At 48.9% G+C, this 15,363-nt stretch overlaps 2 protein-coding genes across 2 annotated transcripts in view; one reads left to right on the top strand and one right to left on the bottom strand.

The window, feature by feature from the left end:
- Window positions 1-2,434: 2,434 nt before the first annotated feature.
- On the bottom strand, window positions 2,435-12,163 carry myg1 (myg1 exonuclease). The gene is made up of 7 exons (XM_047026273.1): window positions 11,840-12,163; window positions 11,500-11,612; window positions 10,092-10,251; window positions 9,199-9,348; window positions 7,344-7,466; window positions 6,857-7,038; window positions 2,435-3,003 (listed from the first exon to the last, which is right to left on the bottom strand). Exons 1-7 carry the CDS (start codon window positions 12,101-12,103, stop codon window positions 2,814-2,816), a joined length of 1,182 nt encoding a protein of 393 aa, XP_046882229.1. The 5' UTR covers window positions 12,104-12,163; the 3' UTR covers window positions 2,435-2,813.
- Window positions 12,164-15,147: 2,984 nt separating this feature from the next.
- The window catches only part of LOC124471898 (mitogen-activated protein kinase kinase kinase 13-like), a 1,369-nt gene continuing 1,153 nt past the window's right edge, over window positions 15,148-15,363 (top strand). Inside the window, exon 1 of the mRNA XM_047026561.1 lies at window positions 15,148-15,198. Within this exon, the coding sequence (XP_046882517.1) occupies window positions 15,148-15,198 (51 nt within the window). The remainder of the gene's footprint in view (window positions 15,199-15,363) is intronic.

Here is a 15,363-nt window from a genome sequence, read left to right as displayed (position 1 = left end):
ACAAAAATCATGCATACATTCATCCCTATACTGGTAGCCTGAATGCATCAACGTGTATTCCAGTTAATATTCCAGAAGGTATTTACTCAGGAAGTACCTGCGTTGTCCCTCTACAGCCCCCAGGGTGGAGATTGCCTGACTGACAATAACGGTGACACATTTTTCCCCTCTCTTCCACCTCCTCCTAAATGTCATAGTCTGAAGACTGTTAATGATAACAGGGCAGGCAGGAGACCTGTCGAACTGTCCAAATGCCATTCACACTTGACATTAAAATGCTGTTGAGGAGCTCACATTTTGTAGGATTCCCTTCTATCCACCTAACAAGCCCGAGCCATTGGAGACTCTGGCCTGATGTTTATGCAAGAATCTCGAACGTGGTTGCTGTTGTTAGTCCTTGTTTTCCTGATGATCAATGTAGAGGGACTTCATGAACATCCGGGGTTCTGCTGATGGGTGAGCGAATGCCTACCTGGGGCAGGTTGTGGAGCAGCTGAGGCAGGAGATAACGACCTTCACAACCAGGTTAGTCTGGCCTGGAGAAGAGGAAAAGATGTTGAGGGTCTTCCAGCTCTCGTTGATCTTCGTCTCCTCTGGGGGGAGTCTGGGTCGCGTTGAGGCTGGGCTCGTCCCGACAGCAGGTTGTTCGGCTGGTGAGGTCGTGTTTCCGGTGGATGAGGTCAAGGCTGTCTGGAAGCCTATTTTTCTCCTCCAGGTCTCCTTCAACTTGACCACAGGTCATTGGGTCTAAGAGCGTGTTTACAGCGCAGTAGATGTTCCGGGGCCGCGGAGGTTAAGCTCTCTGCTGAACATTCACCAGCATCCGCAATCAGGGGAACACACTTCACCAGGCCGTATACCAGCCTGTAATTGCAATCGCACAGGCTGCAGGACATCATGAAATAGCACAATGTTTTTCTCAAGTGTGTCTGTTCTGAAAATATACAGTCCCTACTGTTATTATTGTACAGCAGAAATGATTTTCACCTCAGTTCCCAGTTCCCAGGATGTGAACAGCTCAGTGTTTGAGTGTACGGTGCTAGGGATGGTATTTGGTCCATTCATGCAGACATCCGTTGATCCATGGGAGCACTGCTCAATGAATTATGAGCACACTCCCTTACTCTGAGGCAGATTAGGATTTCAACAGATTAAAACATAAATCGTGACTGCAAAGGATTGTCTCAGACAGTGATTGGATTGAGACCTTGGCATAAACCCAACAAAGCAGAGATAGGGAAGGAGCATTTATAATACTAAAATGTGTGTGTGTGTGAAAGAGCAAAGCTAAAATGACCCTTCTTGTGAAAAGACCATTGAAATTGTACAAAAACATGAGCCAGTGCGTGAAATTGAATTCAATATTCAGAGGTCCTCCCCATCACCAGGGTGCCACATACTGGCATGATCTTCCAGTTGTTTTTTAACCACTATGAAGAGTGAGAGTACACCACCATGGGATCGCTCTTGGCTTTAAAAAGGAAAACCAATAGTCTGTGTCTACAAGTAGGATTTAGAGTGGTGGAAACTCAATTTTGATTAAGATACGACAGGAGAAACGGCAAGTGAAAAGAGGGGGGGGGGGGCTGTGGGGGGGAGGGGGTAAGGCTGTGTGTGTGGGGGGGAGGGGGTAAGGCTGTGTGGGTGTGTGGAGGGGGTACGGCTGTAGACAAAGAAGGAAGACTTCTGAGAGACGCACCAGAGAAAAGCAGCAGTGATGCAGGGAGAGAAGCAGCAGTGATGGAGAGAGACAAGTTAACCGTACCCGTGAAACACTGCAAAGGACAATCAACGTTGTTGAAAGACTTTTGACAGCCTTAATAAAGAATAAAGCTCATTAATTAAAATGTATTATAATGCAGCGACTGCATACCAAAACGTGCGCGGCAAAGAGGCTTTGACAGACGAGCAGGGAAATAAACGAAGGTATAGACGCAGGCCTGAGAGAGATGGAAAGGCTTGTGAAGAAGACCAAAAAAAAAAAGAAGATTGACTGGGTGAGAAGAAACCCTTCGGGAGTATTAATGGCCAATCCATTACCCTGCTTTATTGGTAGTAAATGGACTGGACGGCTCTCCTCACATCCTGCTGTAACTGGCCATCGCACCGTGTCACAGGCAGCGTTTCTCATGGCATTTGAAAGATTAATTTGAATGAATCTATAGCGGGTGATTATGACGATCCGGTCACACAGCTGAGACGTTTGTCTGTCTCCTTAATGCCGGTGGCAGAATGAAGTCCAAAAGCTCCCACTGTGTCAAGCCAACAGAGCAGAGGGGACATCCCTCTGAAAGGACATTCTCCACTTCCTCTGCACTACTCTACATCCACGAGAAATCATATTAAGATATTTCTAATAATGGCGAAAACCCTTTTTCTTTTTTCTAAACCTTATATGGTACAAAACCCAATGTACATTGATAAGACATTGAAATTGTGTTCAGATTGTATTTTATTACAAAAGAAGTACACGACCCTTTCCCACATCCGGAGCAGTGTGATGACAGTGATGCTGACAGCGTGTGGGGTGTTCATTCAGGGCTAACCCTCCAGTCCATTATAACTCATTTAGTTCTCAAGAATGTAATTCAAATTAGCTGTCTGGTTAGAAGTTGATAACTTGAGAATAAAGAGCAGTAAAACAAAAGAAAGAAAAAAAAGAAACATCTCCAGAATTTTGAGTTCCAAACAGGGAAGCCAAATAGAACGTCTACAGCAGAACGCGTGAATTACAATGGACTCGAGGGCCCTCTCCCTGGTTCCAGCTGGCGTGGAGCTGCGAGGGGGGGGCCAGGCGGCCGAACGCGGCCAGGTCAGCTGCTCCCGTTGGCGGGGGACTTGGCTGCAGCCTGCAGGGTTCTCCTGGCCATCTCCAGCGCTCCCTCCTGCGTCCGGTTCCCACCGATGAAGCCTCCGGCGTGGACGAAGATGCATCCTGGGATACCGCTGAGGTCCGACAGCGCCTGGTCACGAACGCCGCGCCACTCCTCCAGCAGGGACAGCCTGGGACAGACGGCCACACAGACGGACGCCGTGAGGTCGGGGACGAGGTGTGACCGCGACATATGTCACTGTAAGCCCAAACACGGGGAAACATGTCCCAATAACACACTCACTCACACACACACACACTGATAGCTGGACACACGATGAGTTCACTACATTCTTTCCTGTGCTGTGGTATTCCAGTGTTTTCTGGGGTCCAAATCTTCAGACTCCCAAACTCCCAGACACATTGACCCTCCCCCTGCTCCTATGGAACACAGCTACAGTGTTAACCCACTCACCTGAGCCTGCCTTTGTCTAATCACACACTCTGCCTGACCTTATTACAGAACAGTTAAGACAAGAACAACAGCAGCAGTAGCGCATGTCCTCTTAAGTCCCTGGTGAGCACATGGCCCCACCCTGCACCCTCCTCCCTCCACCCTCCTCTCAGCAAATACAGCAGCTCTCATTCTTCTCTAATAGTGCGGAAAATCCCTCATCGACGCGGCCGGGTGGAGGGCGACACGCTGCCATCTGAGTCAATAGGTAATCTGACGGGCTGGAGGAAAGATCGCCTCGTCTCTGGAGAAACCAGCAAAGCGTAGGTTCCACCTCATACTGGATCCAGGCTGCCAATCTTTACTCTCCCTCCCACTAACCACCCGTTCCTCCACCCCTTCCTCCACCCCTTCCTCCAGCCCCTTCCTCCACCCCTTCCTCCATCCCTTCCTCCAGCCCCTTCCTCCACCCCTTCCTCCATCCCTTCCTCCACCCCTTCCTCCAGCCCCTTCCTCCACCCCTTCCTCCAGCCCCTTCCTCCACCCCTTCCTCCATCCCTTCCTCCACCCCTTCCTCCAGCCCCTTCCTCCAGCCCCTTCCTCCATCCCTTCCTCCACTCCTTCCTCCAGCCCCTTCCTCCAGCCCCTTCCTCCATCCCCTTCCTCCATCCCTTCCTTCACCCCTTCCTCCAGCCCCTTCCTCCATCCCCTTCCTCCACCCCTTCCTCCAGCCCCTTCCTCCAGCCCCTTCCTCCACCCCTTCCTCCATCCCTTCCTCAAGTCCTCCCTCCCAGTCACCTAATCTCCCATCAACAACAGCATGATTGGATCGAGGAACGTGTGCTGCTCTACACAGCTGGCACTAATCCAGTCATTTCAGATCAGTGATTTCCTGATGGAAAGGCAGCTTGGGAAGGCTTCACGACTCCAGCCTCGTCCGCGAGGGGAAGGTGATGGTCGGTTGTGACCGTACGATCATGACCGTCCATCAACACAAGCCTGATATGATCAGACCCCTTGGAACAGCTGCTAGCGTATTGAAAGCGTCTTTGCATGGGCCACAATGCATCTGTTTGTTTGCTGTCCACACATACACACATTCCCTGTTCGCTCTCCTCGTTCCAATCAATCCTGTATGTACAGAGAGCTATAGGTTCCCCAGGCTGGCCTGTCAATCACTCTTATAAATAACGTTAGTCCATAATGACAGGTAGCAGGGTGGGAGGGTTACCAGGAAAAGGTCAACATACACCATAATTAAAGAGAGCGGGAGAGATAGAGAGACAGAGGATATAAAAGACTGACATGACAGGATAATAGAAATGTCAGAGAATGACCGGTTCTTTAAGACCCCTGGTGACCAACCTCAAAATAGCAGCACAATTAACAGGCCTGGAGGTTTCCAACATCAACCTAGCAACAAGATGACAGGCGTCACGTAAAAGGTGTGATTAGGATAGTAACTAGCTGGGATTTCCATGTCCAAAAATACCAGTTTCAGGCTCTCATCCTGAAATAAGCAGTGCTCTACAATCATATGTTTTGGGATTGACACTGACATCTTTTTCAGTCGTTTCAGTTATTTTGTGAAACCTAACTGCTGCTCAGTGGCAGTGTGATACTTCCCACAGCCCCTCCCTCTGACACACTCTGACAGACATGCTCACAGACAACAAGAGCACTGGGACACTAATCCACTAACCACTTCTAGAAAGAAAAAAAAGGTAAAAAAATACAATTGAAAATGAAAAAAAAACAAATACATGTTTTTTTTTTTTTTTTTACCCTGTAAAAACACTTTCTCTGTAAAAGATCTGACTGATAACGCATCAAATTGTCCAAGTCAAAACTTTGGAAGGATTGTCGGCTGTGCGCCGCTTGCTTTTCCTCGGTGGCGTGAGATGATATAAATAGATATCCCATCAGGTGCGGCACCAGGGACACAGGTGTCAACAACACCCCTCGTGCACTGATCCTTCAGCAGCTTGCAGAGAGAACAGCCGTCCTTAGACGCTGCCATCTGGAGAGCTCATCTCATCCCCTCGGTCCTCCTCATCCTCACCCGACATCGTCTCGGGTGCCTCACACACTAAACGGAGTCTGGAGAACCACTCCGGACCGCTGAGCGCCATTTCTCAGGGGTCAGGGTTAGGGTCAGGGTCATTCCTGCGCATATTCTGATGAGATACGCAGTGGAGTGGAAACGAGTTGGAAGATAGGGGTAAGACGCAGAGAGAGAAACAGAAAGAGAGACAGAGAGAGAGAGGGAGAGATAGTTTGAGGGGAGGGATGGAGATAGGGAGAGATAAAAAGATAGAGAGAGAGCGAGAGAGAGAGACAAGAACGAGGAAGTGATAGAGAAAGAAAGAGTAAAAAGTCAGAACAAGGAACAATACTAGCCTGATGATTTGAAAGGTGTATTCTAATTAACATACAATACAACAACCTGCCTGCTTTCAAGTGACATAGTGAGTGACTAAAATCAGCAGAAATAGTTAACAATTCTCTCATGCATAATTGGAAACTACAGATGGCTTGATTTCTGTGGCAGAGACAATAATAGCCCACTACCGGAAAGAAAGGCACGCCAAAAACAATTCACACACACACACAGGCTGATGAGTCAGAACACAAGCAGCACTGAAATAGAGAGTATGAATTCCTCTCCCGAGTGTCTGTTGTTAAGGAAAGAATGAATGGTCCAGGAGGCGGCCATCTTGGACAGCCTCCCAGAGGAAGTGCTCCCTCAAACAGCACGGTCACCACGAGAACGTCTCAGCTAGCCACCAATGCACCATGCACACACACACACACACACCTATACACACACACACACACACACACACATCCACATAGATCTTCCCAGAGTTAAGTGTCTGTCAGGTGTGTTGTATATGTACGCAGCCAATGGTGCATACATATACACACATAAACATGCCAACGTGTTAGTGTGTTGTTATCTTAACATGCACAGGGGGTTTCTTCCAGGCCATAACACAGCTGCACGTGACTAACACATCAAGCTGGAAGTTCCCCTTTCGAAGACATCCACAGAACAAACAACCTAACGGGGAGGTCTGAGATGTAAACCACCCCCTGGAGATCTGCAGCTATCTTGCTTGCTGCAGGCGATTATGTTGCCGTGTCGACAGTCTGGTCCTTAAGGGGCTGCTTGGACTCCCAGTGCCCACTAAACACGCCCTTAATGTCTGTACTGAACGGCGGTTTGAAGGTGCGTTTGATTCGTTGTCATGCAGACACAGAAACACCCAGGGGAGAAGTGAGGATGCCTGTTTGTTGTGTGAAGCGTGTTGACGTGACTCTCACATGACTGGGTCAGCTGGCAGGGATGTTCTGAAGCACCGTGCCCAGGTGTGGAGAAGGTCTCTCCTGTGATGTCCCTCAAATGGTGAATGAGTGTGAGTGTGTGTGTGTGTGTGTGTGTGTGTGTGTGTGTGTGTGTGTGTGTGTGTGTGTGTGTGTGTGTGTGTGTGTGTGTGTGTGTGTGAGTGTGTGTGAGTGTGTGTGAGTGTGTGTGTGTGTGTGTGTGTGTGTGTGAGTGTGTGTGTGTGTGTGAGTGTGTGTGGTACCTGTTCTGGAAGGTGTTGAGGCCTGCGGGAACACACTGGACTCTCCACTGGTTGTTCTGGTCGGGGTACAGGACAAACTTGATGGGCGTCTCCACCTTCAGCTCCTTCTCCAGGCTGAAGAGATGCTCCTTCCAGGGACAGCCTCCCTGAGGGAACACCAGGACCTCCCCACTGGGGTCCACCTGGGGACCACACCCAACACTGAGTCAAACCACCCAACACTGAGTCAAACCACCCAACACTGAGTCAAACCACCCAACACCGAGTCAAACCACCCAACACTGAGTCAAACCACCCAACACCGAGTCAAACCACCCAACACTGAGCCAAACCACCCAACACTGAGTCAAACCACCCAACACCGAGTCAAACCACCCAACACTGAGTCAAACCACCCAACACTGAGTCAAACCACCCAACACCAGACACTGAATCAAAGCATCTCCACAGAGCCTGGTGTGTGTGTGTGTGTGTGTGTGTGTGGTACCTTGGTCCTCATCTGGACCGCCCCCTCCACCACCACGCGGGCTGGAAGCCAGGAGTTGTGGTAGAAGTCCACTCTGTCCAGGAACTCAGCTCCCACCAGGGCTAGGGCTCTGTGGAAGCCCTCCTACAAGGCACACACACACAGCTTATCAGACACCCCTGTTAGGCTAGCATCTGCCTAGTTCATGCTAATTGGATGCATGAGTGTGCTAGCTAGTTTGCATTTAACAAGGTTCGTGTCATCTTCTATTCACATTCATTGTTTCCTTTCTGCCTCCATGCCATTGAAAACATCCACTATTGTTATGCTGGTGTACAACTGGCAACAAACTATGACATGTATAATGATGGATGCAATGTTATTGTAGATCATTTTTTCTTGAATTAAAAACAAAGAATTTTATCTTGCTAATTGAAGTCCATCCTAACCCTTCTCTTCCCCTGTCGGTGTCTTAGTCATTTAAACCCAGCTCGACTCTGAACACTTCCGACCGAGATTATGAAATGCAAACAGGGGATGAAATCTTCCTCCCAGTACTCAGGTGGAAACGCTGCTTATCACATCACATCAGCCTCCGCCAGCTCCACCGTCTACACACACACACACACAAGCGCACACACACACACACACACCAGGTGCAGACATGCATCCTCAGACAGACGGACACCTCAATGTGCACACCAGCAAGCACACACACACACACACACACACACGGGGAGATGCACAAATATAAATGCAAAATGTAGACAGACGACACACATACACACACACAGACTAATTTCAACTCTAATCTCAAAGCGTCTGAAGGACTGGGTTGTTGCAGCTGGGAGTTTTACCAGACAAAAGAACCCTGTTCTTCCCCCCACCCCCCCCCACCCCCCCCACCCCCCCAATTATCACCCCCTGACAGCGTGAGAATCTGTCGTCTGAGCACGTGTCAGCGCCTGTCAGTCTGCCCTGCATGTCCAGGGGCATTAGAACCCATCTGGCCTCTCTCATCTTCAAGTGTTGAATGATTCCAAGCCTGGGGGGTGGAGGGGAGCACACTGTCTGGACTGGGATGGAGATATCCTCCACTGGATTCATGTGGACTAACAGCTACCCCACCGAGAGCTCGTCAGCCGTGGAGCCAGGCGCTGCAGTCAACATGGAGCTCAGCCCAGCAGGGAAGACAAACAGTATTTAATCAACCAGCTTTGTTACACTGATTCTCCTCCTCCTCTCTTTTCCTTTCCTTCCTTCCACCCTGCCTCGCCCCCTGCCTCGCCCCATGCATCCCGGCTCCTCCCCTCCTCCCAGATCAGGTCACTGAGAAGTCATTCGGGTCCCTGGCCTGCTTGTCGGGTCAGATGGGCTAAGTGGACACGTTTTTTCTTTCTCTCTCTCTCTCGCCCTCGGCAGGGGCACTTTCTCCCCCCCTCAGCATTGCTAATCCCAGAGAGGGAACAGGAGCAGGTCACACACCTCTGGGAGCCCTGAACACACCTGGGCACGAGCCGTCCTGTTAACTGAACACACCTGGGCATGAGCCGTCCTGTTAACACTGTTAGCTGAACACTGCACGGACACTGCTGGAAGACATGCTGCACTCACAGACACATCAGTAGAACACACCTGCTCCTAGGGGGTCAGATGGCTGAGCGGTTAGGGAGTCGGGCTATTAATCAGAAGGTTGCCGGGTTCGATTGCCGGGTTCGATTCCCGGCTGTCCAAATGACGTTGTGTCCTTGGGCAAAGCACTTCACCCTACTTGTCTCGGGGAGAATGTCCCTGTACTTACTGTAAGTCGCTCTGGATAAGAGCGCCTGCTAAATGACTAAATGTAATAACGGACAGATGTCACCCACACACACACCTCTGTGTCCTGGCTCTTGCTGTTCCAGCGGGGGTTGATGTGTCCGACGCGGGCGCTCAGCGTGGTGGACACAGCGTAGCGAGCCTCGCCCTCGTACTGGGACACGCCGTTGTCCACCGCGTCCACCTCCTCCACAAAGTTCTCGTAGAGCTGCAGGCAAGGAAAACCCCCAAGCTATAACCCCACCAGTACCAAAACGGTCCAATCCAAACACATTCTCCAAAACAACCCACATTCTCCTACATGACTTAACCCTTGCGCTGCCTTCGGGTCACATGACCCAAAGGTTCATAACAAACCTTTGTTGTGTTTACCCGATTTTACCAAATCCAAAAACAAATACAAATAATTGTATTTTAACCTTCGCAATGTGGGGGGTCTGACACAGCCCAACTGTAAAAAAAAAAATGCTTCACTTTGTTTTTGTATGCTGTAAAGTTGTCGCAATACGACGCTGAGTCACAATGACGGATGGGTCAGAATGACCCGAAGATAACCCAACCCTGACACCCCCTGAGTGTTGGGGCGTTGGCTTGGCTGGTGTGGGCAGGGGTGTGGGCAGGGTGTGGGTAGGGGTGTGGGCAGGGTGTGGGCAGGGTGTGTGGGCAGGGTGTGGGCAGGGGTGTGGGCAGGGTGTGGGCAGGGTGGGGGCAGGGTGTGGGCAGGGTGTGGGTAGGGGTGTGGGCAGGGTGTGGGCAGGGTGTGTGGGCAGGGTGTGGGCAGGGGTGTGGGCAGGGTGTGGGCAGGGTGGGGGCAGGGTGTGGGCAGGGTGTGGGCAGGGTGTGGGCAGGGTGTGGGCAGGGTGTGGGGGCAGGGTGTGGGCAGGGTGTGGGCAGGGTGTGGGCAGGGTGTGGGCAGACTGACTGGCTACAGGACCCCTCTGGAGGTCTGACCTTGTCGAAGAGCGCCTCCAGCTGTCTGTCCGCCTGCGGCAGCCCGGTGAGCTGGGCCAGGACCTGCCGGCCAAAGTGCAGGTAGACCAGGCCAGCCGAGCTGAGCTTTGTCCCCCACGGCTTCTCTGGGCACAGGCTGTGGAAGGTCTCCCTGAAGGTCCTGCAACACACAGGGCTGATTAGGAGTGTGTGTGTGTGTGTGTGTGTGTGTCTGTGTGTGTGTGTGTGTGTCTGTGTGTGTGTGTGTGTGTGTGTGTCTGTGTGTGTGTGTGTGTGTGGCCCGGGCAGAGAGCAAGATGGAGTACCGTGTGTGCGTGTGCAGCTGTTTATCAAAACATGGTTTTATACAACTGACAAGCCAACTGCTTTCAGCAGGACTGATCATCAGGCCACCGTTCTACTGCAGCAACACTGGAGCGATCGCCATCTGCAGTCTAACATTTCTCTCAGTGCAGGGGACGACCAATCACAGGGGCATGGCAGCTCAGAGATTCTGTCTGACGTGGGTGTGTGTGTGTGTGTGTGTGTGAGAGAGAGACAGAGAGAATGCGTGTTGCGTGTATGGGTGTGTGCAGCAAAAATGTAAATACAGCCACCCTGGGGGGAAACGTCAACTGAGCGTGTGTAGAGACGAGTTCATCTCCACGTCAAGCCGTTGGTGGTCGTTTAAAGCTGATTTAATTGAGAGGCGTCTGTTCGCAGCAGGCGTCCGATAAATGAGTGGCATGCCAGGGAATGGAGGGCCGGCGGGGCAATTAGCGTGCTAATCAACCCTGTTCTTCTGGCACCCCCTGCATGGGTTATCAAGACAACAAGGGGTGAAGAAGGGGCTGACGGCTCCATCACTCAGGCGACTGTGGCACCTGGCACATGCTACGTGGCTCCGTGTTCACATACCTCAGCGCCGCAGCCAGTACCGTGCAAGCAGGAGCGGGCCAGACAATGACTAGGAAGCTTTCGAATGGAACTCCCATATTGTGACCGACGCGGAACGTTCGGCGTGCTTACCACCCTGGGCTTTACGAATCTCCCACTCAGACACCCACGAAGGCAGAGTTTCACAACGTACTGTGGACTCGAGACACACACAGGGCTGACATATAATATATGTCAGCTTCCCCCCTGAACCTGTGGGTAGGCGGTCGATGAAGGGCACCAATTATCCTGACCACCTGCTGAGGTAACTCTGCATCTGTAGCGGCAGGTTCTTACAGGTATGACATTAGACAAGTGGACGGACAGACAGGCAGCCATTGAGACGTGCAACGAGGAAAGGCAGACATACAGGTAGATAGGCATGCATTACTGCTAACCAGACATGGCAGAGACAGCTTGATAGACAGCTAGATGGACAGGCAGGCAGGGCCACTTAATATCATGTCTCGTTTTGGTGTGTGACATACGGTACCTCTGGTGGTGGTCATAACGATGTCTCTTGGGGTCAAACTCTCCTCCTACGTCTACTACAATGTCACACTTAGCCAGTTCTGCAGCGTCCCGGGTTCTTAAGATTTCAGCATCCTGTACAGTGAGAGTAGTGGATAAGACTTTTCAACAATATCACACTTTTACAATCATTAATTGGAAATTGATGGAGATTCAGATGTAAACAGATAGCCTTTTCCCCGATTTGGCCTGGATAAATTGACCAAATTCCTTTATCTGCTCCCGTTACTGCAGAATGACTGGTAGTAGCTAGCTTCTTCACATAAATTCAGCAACTTAGCTGTTTGTCGTAGTTAGTTTACCTTGTATTCCGGGAGTTGACGGAGAAAGAAACAAGCAAGCACTTCATCACAGTGAAATGTCCCGTTGTGAGTGCCAATTTTAACAACCGTCATTTTATCTGTACACAGCCGTTTTGGTTGATGTGACATGTATCGGCTTATAGGCAAAGTTAGGTTTTTGGAGACAGAAAATTTAAAGGTGTGTAGATTTAAGAGACTGTTACGTGGAGCAGTTAAACTTCTAAATGTAAGTCGAGCGATTCTGGTACAGGTTTGGGCTAACATCAAAACAACGAATTCAACACACGACAACGCACGCTGCTAACACGGCGGACGGCTATTTTAACGGACCAGCGGAAATGACGTTACTACTTCACCCGGTGAGTGAAGCGGGCCGCACATTTACAATAAAATGTGTCATTGCTCGAGTAGGACTGGTGCTCAGCATCTGTGCTTTTAATAGTCATGCCATACCCTATTTTGTTTACATTTTCATACACTAAATAAACAATCTGTATTGTAATTTTGTTTCCCGCTATGTCGTCTGGTGCAGTCTGTCAAAACCATTGGGTAAAACTTGTCCAAGGCTGCCTCCTAGTGGCCAATAAGTGAATACAGACGAAAAGAACACAAATTGAGGACCCTGCCAAATAATATTGCGCATAGGGCCTAATTTGATCGCCTCATGCGATCACTTCAATCGTCGAGTGGCAAATGATGTACACGTTTTCCAATTTTCTATGCTTACGCATTCGCTCGATAAAAATAAACAAATAACGATTACGTTGTACCCCCCCCCCCCCCCCCCACACACACACACACACACACCAAAAAAGAGCACATTTCAGACAATATCTAGGTCATCTTGATGATAATAAGCAACGCTGAAAAGTTTCATTGGAGGGATCAATCTTCAAGGAGCAAAGGCTAATTTCAGCACCAGGAAGAGGGGGACAGCTCCCTCCCCCACTGTCGCTACGAGCACTAGGGTTTGTTGATAACACAATTAGCCAGATGGGAAACGCGCAGTCGGGGAGAACGTAGCGAGCTTCAGAACCCACACATTCAATGCTCCGAACGAATGAAATCTGGAAAAAAAGGAGCTATTCTTTCATTTTCATTAACAAAGCACTGTGTTGTTAAGGCAGTCCACAATCGACCCGTTACCTACACAGACATACGGTAGGTTTACTCGTTCATTAAAGGTCTTTTAGAAATCACAGCTATCTTAACTATAGGTGACATTATATGGGCGCTGTCGTTTAGCTGTTACGCATGCCTTTTCTCGTTTCATTTGTTAAATATATAAAAGGAAAAGTAGCTAAGGGTTAAATTATCTAACCTTCCGAGTACTTTTACTTGGTGTCTACATATAATGACAGCGTTCCTGTCTGCTTCCTCCGTTCACCATAGACCGACCACTGAGTTGCAGAAGTGCCCGAGGCGCCATGCTTTCCTATTTCAGTTGAATATTCTTATTACTTTGCCACTTTGATTTAGAACAAAGGAGTTAGCATTGCTCTCCGGGAGGTATATTTGACCATTAATCATTATAGGACTGTCAGGGCCATACTTTGCGATGCCCACATTTTACCACCAGGGGGCGCTTTAGACTCACTGCTCTAGGTCCTCGGCGTCGACTCTGGCATGTTGTTGGCAAGGCAGCCCCCTTCTTAGCGTAATGAAATCGATACTTATTGATTGGGGGTTCCATTTTCTTGAGTGCTTGACTATTGGGTTTCATACGTCTAGTTTTTAAAACCCCTTTATAAAGCCTCGCCTACTGACATCCTTTTCTGCCTTCTAAGTTCATCCCATCATATACGGTTAAACTGCTTGTTTTTATTGTTCTGTGCCGCTGTTTGACTGGTGTGCTAAGTGTCGCAACTTGCTCTCATGGCAACCATCAGGCGCGTGTGTGCGTTTGAATGAAAGAGAAAGAAGGAGCGAAAGGGAGTAGACAAAAATAGACCATAGATGTCAAGGACGTACATGTATTCCAGTATGTGTGCATGTTAGAAATATCTTGGAGGCTGGGATATGTTAGTTGGCTGCACTCAGTTTCAGGACCATGGACAGTATCTGCTAAGGCCAGTTCACTCAACAACCCGTTAGAGCAGGTTTTGGTGTACAGGCTCCTCACCTTTGTGAGAAAGCCAATGAAGGGATTTAGTTTGGGATGGTTAATTAATGGCTATGAAGAAACTAGTTTGACCATTTACTCAGCCTTAGAAAGTGTTGTAAAACTGAATTTGAACTGTACTGTAGCTGTAATGGGAAACCTTTGAAGAAAGCGAGATTGGTAATTGAGCAGAGTTATTGATTGAGAGAGGGAGAAAGAAAGAGAAAGAGGGAGAGGAGCGAGAGAGAGAGAGAGAGAGAGAGAGAGAGAGAGAGAGAGAGAGAGAGAGAAAAGAGAGAAAAGAGAGTGGCATTAAAGTTGCATTAAAAATTTTAATGCAAAGGAAGACTTGAGGATTTCTTGTTGCCTTGAGGAGTAGTCTAAACAGAACTGTTTTCCAGAACTGAAATGACTCATGCGTCATAGGCAGAAATAAACAAGGGTAAGTTCACCATCCTCCCCTCATTACCTCCTGCCTCACTTCTTGGTATTGGCTCAGCTGTAGTGAGCTTCTCTCTAATTGGCCAGGGGTGGGCCGTGAAACTGTGATGTGGGGGTGGTGATAGCAAATAGCGTCACTTCTCCTGTGATTGTCCTGCTGGTTCCGTCCTACACAGAAACGATGGAAAGCCAACCTGCCCTGGCTCTCCTTAAAAGGAAAAAAGCAAAGTGATGTTCGATCGTGGTGTCAATTAGGCAATCTTCTAAAGAGAGAGAAAAAGAGGGAAAGAGGGAAAGAGAGAGAGAGAGAGAGCACTACCAATGTTAATCTGACAGATTCAAATGCACCTTATTTAAACTGATGCTGTCAACTGCTTATTCCTCATGCTCAGTACTGGCTTTATATATTTATATTTTCAGAGGTAAAAGGAAAATAGTAACATATTAACATGCTATATATGTAAACTGTGAATTAAACCTTCCAGTTATGTAACATTTGGTGATAATAACATGAGAACTGGAATCACTCCTTCACTATTGGACTGACAGGCAAAACTAGATGACTCATTAAGACTCTGATTAAATTGTTGAGGTAGTGCGTTTCGTATTGCACCTTTGAGGATATTATAGACTATATGTTCCTTATTTGATATATATAATACAGTATATCTTAATATGGATTTTTGTGTGTAGCTGATGTGGTACTATCTCAGTCCAGGCTCTTTGAAACATTATAATGATTTGTTTTCCCCATTTGCCATAAGACATGTTCTACTCCAGTCAGCACCTCAAGGACTCTCACAACAATAGCCTGCAAGTCATTAACACTTCACAATCCTGGACAGCTAGCTGCTAGCCTGCTACATACAGCAGCTGTCTAGGGCTGCAGGGTGTGGAGGTTAGGGACTCAGGGGTCTAAATGGGGGGCAGTCGTGGTGAGTCTAATTTGTAATTATAATTTAGAGCGGGCTCTTACTCATCT

This window comes from Hypomesus transpacificus, chromosome 9 (genome assembly GCF_021917145.1).
Source record: "Hypomesus transpacificus isolate Combined female chromosome 9, fHypTra1, whole genome shotgun sequence".
In the NCBI taxonomy this organism is placed as follows: Eukaryota; Metazoa; Chordata; class Actinopteri; order Osmeriformes; family Osmeridae; genus Hypomesus; species Hypomesus transpacificus.
The sequence above is the reverse complement of the archived record's forward strand: the minus strand, read 5'-3'. Positions and strand labels throughout refer to the sequence as shown.